This window comes from Peromyscus eremicus, chromosome 7 (genome assembly GCF_949786415.1).
Source record: "Peromyscus eremicus chromosome 7, PerEre_H2_v1, whole genome shotgun sequence".
Taxonomy (NCBI): Eukaryota; Metazoa; Chordata; class Mammalia; order Rodentia; family Cricetidae; genus Peromyscus; species Peromyscus eremicus.
In genome coordinates, this window is record NC_081422.1 from 32,808,042 (window position 1) to 32,816,640 (window position 8,599).

Here is an 8,599-nt window from a genome sequence, read left to right on the forward strand (position 1 = left end):
CTGTCAAACCACCACAGACCTTAAATATCAGCAAATGGAACTGAGAACTAGCTACAGAAGAAAGGAGAATATAAGTAAAAGAAACACATATTCAACCACAGAGGGAAGTGATTGTTTTGGCTTCACAGTTGGGTAGGCTTGCAGAAGTTATCATACAGACATGTATAATAACTTATTATTATATGGAGAATGATCAACATTTACATCAAAGAAGTTTTCTCCTCAGTGTTTTGTCCAGGGCAGCTTTCACCTCCTTGTTCCTCAGGCTGTAGATCAAGGGGTTGAGCATGGGGATCACTGTGGTGTAGAACACAGAAGCTACATTCTCCTGGGCCAGGGAACTGGCTGTGGAAGGCTTTAAGTACATGAATGCAGTGGATCCATAGAACAAGCCCACAGCTGCAAAGTGGGAGCTGCAGGTGCTGAAGGCTTTGGACCTGCCCTCAGTGGAGCTGATGCGAAGGATGCTGGACAGGATGAACACATAAGAAATGAGTACTGTTAAGCTTGTGACAATAATATTGAATCCAGCTAAAAAGAAGACAGTCATCTCCACATCATAGGTACTAGAGCAGGAGAGTTTCATGAGTGGGAGGATGTCACAAAAGTAGTGGCTGATGAGGTTCTCACAATAGTGTAGTTTTAACATAAGGCCAGTCTCTATTGTTGAGCCAATGAGTCCCATGGCATAGACAAAAGCTATCAGCATGGAGCAGAGGGCAGGAGACATGATGATGTTGTAAAGCAAGGGGTGGCAGATGGCCACATAGCGGTCATAGGCCATCACAGTGAGCATGTAACACTCAGCAATGACAAAAACAAGGAAGAAGTAGAGCTGCGACATGCACCCCCCATAGGAGATGAGGTTTCTTTGAGATACAAAGTTGATGAGCATTTTTGGGGTAATGACAGAGGAGTAGCAGAGATCCACAAGTGACAAGTTGCTGAGGAAGAAGTACATGGGGGTGTGAAGATGTGTGTTGAGTCCAATCAAGGTGATCATGCCCAGGTTTCCCACCATGGTGAGTGTGTAGATCCCCAGGAAGAGGAGAAAGAGGGGCAGCTGGAGCTCTGGCCTGTTGGTTAACCCCCTGATGATGAACTCTGTCACCATGGAGTGATTTTCTGCAGCCATTGTGTCTGGATGGGAGTCCTGTGGGGTGGGAGAGAAGGAGCTTGTGAGAAGCTGTCCTTGCCCTGTTTGGAGCAGCTGGCACTTGCTGAGCTACCCTGGTTGTGACAGATGCATCTTCTCCACACTGCTGCTCTTTGGTGTCAGAGCTAGCCTAGGGTTTCAGAGATCTTGAAGCTGAGAACCATAGGGGAGAGGTCTGAACTTCTTATCAGTTTCACAAATGTCTAAGAACTGTGGTTCTATATAAGGTGAATTGCTAAACGGTCTTATTAATAAAAACCTGGAGCCAGATACTGTGGTAAAAACTGAGAGATCAGAAAAGCAGAAAGAAGCCAGCCACGTTCTTATCACTTTGAAATCTTCAGCCAAAAAGACCTACTTCCTCTATACCCATGCCTATATGCCTTTCTGTTCCGCATCTCACTTCCTTTCTCTGCCCAGCTACATCACTTCCTGTTTATCTGTACAGACCTTCAGACCTCTATGGTTAGTGCTGGGATTAAAGGCATTGTCACCATGCCTGGCTCTGTTTTCCAGTGCGGCATGGAATTCACAAAGCTCTAGATGGATCTTTGCCTCCGGAATGCTACCATAAAAGGCATGTGCTACCATTAGCTGAATTCTATGTTTAATATAGTGGCTAGCTTTTTCCTCTGATCCTCAGATAAACTTTATTAGGATGTACTATATATTGGGGGACACAATATATCACCACAGTTCTGGGCCAGCAGTTACCTTTTTACACCAATGATCAGGTTCTATTTCATAGACATTAAATTAGAAAGTTTATGTTGGAGACCAGGAATCTGTTTCAACAGTTTCTCTAGGGATGTTGATGTTTCTCAACTCTGTAACCAATCAGTAGTATTTTCATAGTTCATAACTGTCATGTATGCAATTTCCTTTAAAAATTTATATGTATATGTGTTTGCCCGAGTGTAGGTATGTGTATCACGTGCATGCAGGAGTCTGTGGAGGTCAGAAGAGGCATCAGATTCCCTGGAACTGCAGTTCCAGACATTTGTGAGCAGCCATGTTGGTACTGAGAATGGAACCTGTGCCCTGTGCAAGAGCAGTAAGTGCTCTCAACTACTGAGACATCTCTCAGGCTTTATATAAACTGTACAGAAAATACACAATTTCCAAATATTCAGTTAATGAACATTCTAGTATTTGAAATAGGTGCCCTGTCAGAATGACCTGATCAGGATGATTCCTCCCTTATTGAGTTGAAAGTCAAGTTCTGTGTCTGAGACACAGTAACATCAATTGAAAAGTTGGTTGTGGAAATATCATAGACAAATCACATTTAAAAATATTCATTCCAAAGTTGAGCAAGATGGCTGATACATAGGATCCCAGCGCTCAGGAGGTGGAGGCAGGAGGATTGCTAAGAGTTTCAGTACAGCTGGACTAAATAGTGAAACTGTTTCATAACACAAATAAACAAAATCTCACTTAAATATTATCTTTCTATGAAAATAAGAGTTTGTGTCTAGTAGTTGCAGGAACTCAAAATCCTTGAGGTTCTTACCTGTGGTCCCAGGCATTTTTGTCCCCAGTGTCACCTGATTTGTGTGACCACCTGGAGCATTTAGAAAGCACCGATGCCTGGATTCTGTCCAGATGTTCGGAGCACACAGTATTATCTTCAGGGAATGCTCCACAGGTAACTTATGGTTATTACTAGTTTCAGAAAATGGTATCAAAGCATGGCACCCTCAGACTTCTAATGGCAAATACTGAGATTGTAGACATGTCTGTAGGAGCATCCATCAATGTTGCTGGATAAATTAATCCACAAATTTCTTCTTGTGTTGGAAAATGTATTTCTTTTTTAAAAATTTTGAAATGTTCATCAGGTTGTATATTTCTACCAGAGATCAGTGTTATAAAACCTAAAAGTTCCGGGTTAAACATGTGTGGAGAAGCATTTTTGAGAAAATCAATGTGCCAGAGAGACTTGGAATTGAACTTACATGTGTTGTGTCTAGTTTCTTCCTTGGACTCTCATGTGAAGTCTTGGAATGCCCACCTGCCCTCTAAGAAATGTGTGACTTGGGCAGATTGTGTCCCCACATACTAGGTTGTGCATAGAAGAAGAGAATACTGGCTAACAATCTGTTGTTTCTTAGAAAATTTAAAAACTTAAATTTACATTTTATCTGAACTTATCCAGGTCCTTTTTTTTTTTTTTTTTTACAATTTTTTAAAATTAAAAATAGATTATCTTAATCCCAGCACTGGGGAGAGGCAGAGATAAGTGTATCTCTGTGAGTTCAAGGCCAGCCTGATATACAGAATGAGTTCCACGACAGCCAAGGCAACACAGAGAAACCCTGTTTTGAAAAGACAAAATAAAAGGAGAAAAAAAAAGAAAAAAGAGTCTTCTCTCATATAATACATCCGATCACACGGGACACAATTAAGAGTCAGTTAAAGGACTATGACTCTAGGTCTGTTCTGTGTTTGTTAAACTCTCTTTTTTCTGTGTCTTCTCTTTGTGAATCACTTATTAAAATTAATTTATCAAATTTTGGAGCTACATGAATGATATTGAAAAATTTACTGCACTTTTAAAAATCAAAAGTGCCATACATGTATTGTACTTCGTAGAGATTCAGATGAACAATGACAAAACAACAAAGAAAAATATCAAAGAAGAAAAAAACTCACAAAATATATGAATATAAGTATATTTTCTTATTTAAAATAGAGTACAGGTAGAATTTTTTGTATATTTGTATTACATGTTATGGCAATGCATTAAGCTAAAATAATCCTTACATTCTAAGAGCTAAGAACTTTTGATTGACCCCACAGCCAAAGTTAATAACACACTTTGAGGTTACTTAAGAATTAAGACCTCTATCTTACTGTGTACTCAGCCTGTTGGTTTAACCTGCTTTTAAGAGAACATTGTGGTAATCAGCCTCAGTTTTCTCCATGTAAGCAACTTTTACAACCTAAGCTCACACAAAGCTTTAATTTTTTTCCTTTTTAAAAATTTTTATTTCATACACTATATTATGATCATGTTTTCCCCTCCCCCAAGTCCTCACAGATCCTTCCTACCTCCCTACCTGCCCAAATGTTTTCTCTCTCAAAGAATAACTAATCAAAACTAAACAGAAAACTGCAAAACCTCCAAAATCAAAACCAACAAACAAAACCTCTAATATGACAAAAAAATGTCCAAACAAAATGAGATGAAGTAAACAACATGGAGTTCATTTGGTGTTAGTTATAATCTTAAGCTATTCCTATTCTATGCCCCCGATGCAAGAGTATTGCATGTTTGTTTGTATATGTGTTATGATAATCATTTTCTGGAAACAGAATTAGGCTGAAATCAGCCTTATAAGATGAATATCCACCACAGATGTTGCACACAACACTTGGATATTACTTGATGAAAATTAATGTTTGCTGACTCTGAGATACCATCTTATACCTGTCAGAATGACTAAGATCAAAAACACAAGTTACAGCCGGGCGGTGGTGGCGCACGCCTTTAATCCCAGCACTCGGGAGGCAGAGCCAGGCGGATCTCTGTGAGTTCGAGGCCAGCCTGGGCTACCAAGTGAGTTCCAGGAAAAGGCGCAAAGCTACACAGAGAAACCCTGTCTCGAAAAACCAAAAAAAAAAAAAAAAAAAAAAAAAACACAAGTTACAGTGCATGCTGGAGATGATATGGAGCAAAGGGAACACTCTTCCATTGCTGGTGGGAGGGCAAACTTGTACAGCCACTTTGGAAATAAATATGGCAGTTTCTTAGAAAATTGAGAATCCATCTATCTGAAGATCCAGCCATATCACTCTTGGGCATAGACACATAGGGTGCTCAGTCTGCCACAAGGACACTTTATTTGTAATAGTCAGAGCCTGGAAACAACCTAGATGCCTCTGAACTGAAGAATGGATAAAGAAAATGTGGTACATTTACACAATGGAATATTACTCAGCAGAAAAAACGACATCATGACATTTGCAGGCAAATGGATGGAACTAGAAAAAAATCTTCCTGAGTAAGAATACTCAGACCCAGAAAGCACATGGCATGTGATCACTTATAAGTGATATTAACTGTAAAGTAAAGGATAACCAAGCTACAATCCCAGTCCCAGAGAGGCTAGGTAACCAGGAGGGCCCAAGTAGGGGGAATGCATGGACCTCTCTGGGAAATGGAAAAAGAATAGATTTTGTAGTTGAACTGGGAGGCAGGTAGGGATGGGAACGTGAGGGGTCAGGTTGGGGGATGGAGTACTGAAAGAGATGACTGGAAAAGGAGGGCATTTCAGGGTGAGGTAGAAAATTGTTACAAAGGAAACTCCCAGGAATCTTTGAGGATGAGCCCAGCCAAGACTCCTGGCAATAGTGGATATGTAGCCTGAACTGGTCATCTCCTGTGTCCAGGCATAACTTCCAGTGGAGGGACTGGGACACAACCCCAGCCACACAACCTTCAACCTATAGTCTGTCCTGCCTACAGGATGTACTGGGATTGGTGCCTAGCCCAATTGTTGTCAGAGAGGTTTCATCCAGCAACTAATGGGAACAGATGTAGACTCACAGTCAGACATTAGGTGGAGCTTGGGGAATCCTATGGAAGATGGGAAGGAAGGATTGTAGGAACCAGAGAGCTCAAGGACATGACAAGAAAACTCACAAAATCAACTCACTTGGGCTCACAGGGGCTTACAGAGAGGTGGGTTTTTTTTCTATGTTTGTGTGTGTGTGTGTGTGTGTGTGTGTGTGTGTGTGTGTGTGTGACTCCTAACAGCGGGAGCAGGAGCTTTTTCTGACTCTTCACTGGCTTTGAGGACTCTACTCCCCATACTGTGTCACCTTAATATACGGGGAGGTGTTTAGTCTTACTGCATCTTGATATCTGTTAAAGATTGTGTAAAGTATCTTACCCCACGTGATGCTTTCTGTGATGTTCAATAACAAAGGCCTTGTTAGTGACAGACACACAGACATAGATGCAGACTCCCAGGGACAGTTTCACAGGAAATCCTTTAGGCAGACACAGATTCAGACTCATTTAACAGACAGAAATGATGGAAGACAGGGAGAGCAAGGTATCTCAAGTCTGGGCTCCCCTTTGGTTAAATGACACCGAAGATAAGTGCTTTGATTTCTTTCCTTGATTCAACACCTGTGCATTATTAGTGACTCCGAGTTTATTATTAATGTGTCAAATCTAGGCAACACATGTCTAAAACTAAGCAATTTGTAAACCTCTGTTTAGGATTTAAAAACTGTTTGATTCTTTTAATCTGGCATTTTTTTTCAGGTGTTAAGAACAAGTCTTTAAGTCCTTAGATTATGTGATCTGAGGAGAAGAAAATCTGTGCTGCTAAATAAGCTTTTTATGTTAAATTATTACTGGTAGTGAATTTAGCTTTATACTCATAAGTATTGGGAGTATATGTGATCTCTTAAATATTCATTTATTATTAAAGATCAATTATTTTCTAGATACAAATGATTAATGAATCCCACCTCATCCCTTTTAATCAACCTTTGATTCTAGAAGCAATATTAAACAGAAAATTTACCATGAACAACCATTCTCCCAACTTAGACTGCTTTGATCTATAAAGGACACAGTGGACATCATTCACTGAGTTCTGTGAAAATGAGAGAACCCTGGAATAGGAGAGCCTACACAGCCTGGATTAAACATCTCACTTCTGTAGTCTTCTAATTACATACAAATACATCACACACCATATGTCTTCTGTGAGTTATACTACTGTGACCTGTATATTTACCAAGCCTGTAGAGGATTGTTGTCGATGAGAACACAGCACACACAGAACAAGGCACTTGTAGAAGAAGGTAAACAAATGTACAACCAGAAACACACTGTATAAAAAAGATGAGGTTATTGAAGAAAGATTTTTCTTACAAAGCTATTCAAGTGTGAAATTAAATACCTCTGTGGAAGGGAAGTGACAGTCAGCCCCCTGGAACCTTTAAGGGATGCATTTGATCTCAACAATTAGCCAGTACAAAAAACAGGTAGTAAATATGGATTCATGTCTAGTGCTAAGTTTACTCAAAAGGCCTGGCACCATGAGGAAAAAGGAGTCATCATGATTGGGGAGCTGGGGTCCTGTTTACATAGGTGTATACAGAAAAGTCTCCTGGGAGGAGTCACATGGGGACTATGGTCCTCTCTAAAGGAGCAATTAGTTTTGGCTTGTACCTGCTCCCCACTTCTTTGTGTTAATTTCCCTCTCTGAGGTAGAGGTATCTTGAGGAAAGTTAGAATGCAATTCTAGCATTGGGATAATTTAGTACCAAGAGCTCTTTCACTACTCTGATTATCACTACCATTATTACCGTCACCATCATCATGGTATTCACAGCTACCTCAAGTCACTACCAGCAGCAACATCACCCACAGTTACTGCACTGCCATGATACTTGTTGCATGTCACAACTAATTTATCAGGCATGATGTACTATCATCTAGTTTTGAAATAATTAGCTTAAAGGGTTTTGAAAACAAACTCAAAGGTTGCACTAAAACAAATTGGCTGTTTTTAGTAAAAGAATGCTAAACTTGTAAAGAAGGTCAATCCTTCCTTGCCTGCTGACACCAGAGGACCTGATTTTGGTTCTCAGCATTCATGGTGGGTGGCTTATAACTACCTGCAACTCCAGCTTCAGGGTATCTGACACCCTCTTCTGGATTCTATGGGATGCCTGAACTCACATGTACCCATACTTATACACACGCACACACACACACACACACACACACACACACACACACACACACACACACACTAAATAAAAATAAATTAAAAATATATACAGCATAATAAGATCTATGAAGATATTCATATCACAGAGTTTTAGTCTGGACTATACTTGGTAGTAATTATAGATTACCTATAGCTATGCTAAACAATACAGGGAGATCCCATGTTTAACTTCTCTGCTATTTTACTGAATTTACCATTTTACAAAACAATAGTACATTCTCACCCACTATACTGACATAGTCCATTGATTTTATTCTTTTTTTTCTCCATGAGACAGGCTTCATCTTTTAACAGTTCTGGCTGTTCTAGAACTTGCTTTGTAGAACAGGCTGACTCGAACTCACAGAAATCTTCTTGTCTCTGCCTCCCAAGTGTTGGGATTAAAGACGTGTGTGACAACTGCCCAGCTCATTTCATTCTTATCTTCTGGCTTATTTTACTGCTTCCTATGTGTTTTTGTTTTGTTCTGTGCAAATTAACCAACATGATTCGTTTCGTGGATCTACTAGTACAGTATAAATACACAATGGAGTTTTATTCAGCTATTTCTAAGTAAAAATGAAATTATAAAAGTGGAAGGAGCCAGGCGGTGGTGGTGCACACCTTTAATCCCAGCACTCAGGAGGCAGTGCCAGGTGGATCTCTGTGAGATCGAGGCCAGCCTGGTCTACAGAGCGAGATC

At 40.1% G+C, this 8,599-nt stretch overlaps 1 protein-coding gene across 1 annotated transcript; it reads right to left on the bottom strand.

Moving 5' to 3' along the window:
• Positions 1-205: 205 nt before the first annotated feature.
• On the bottom strand, positions 206-1,135 carry LOC131914173 (olfactory receptor 8A1-like). The gene has a single exon (XM_059266765.1). It carries the CDS (start codon positions 1,133-1,135, stop codon positions 206-208), a length of 930 nt encoding a protein of 309 aa, XP_059122748.1.
• Positions 1,136-8,599: the final 7,464 nt, after the last annotated feature.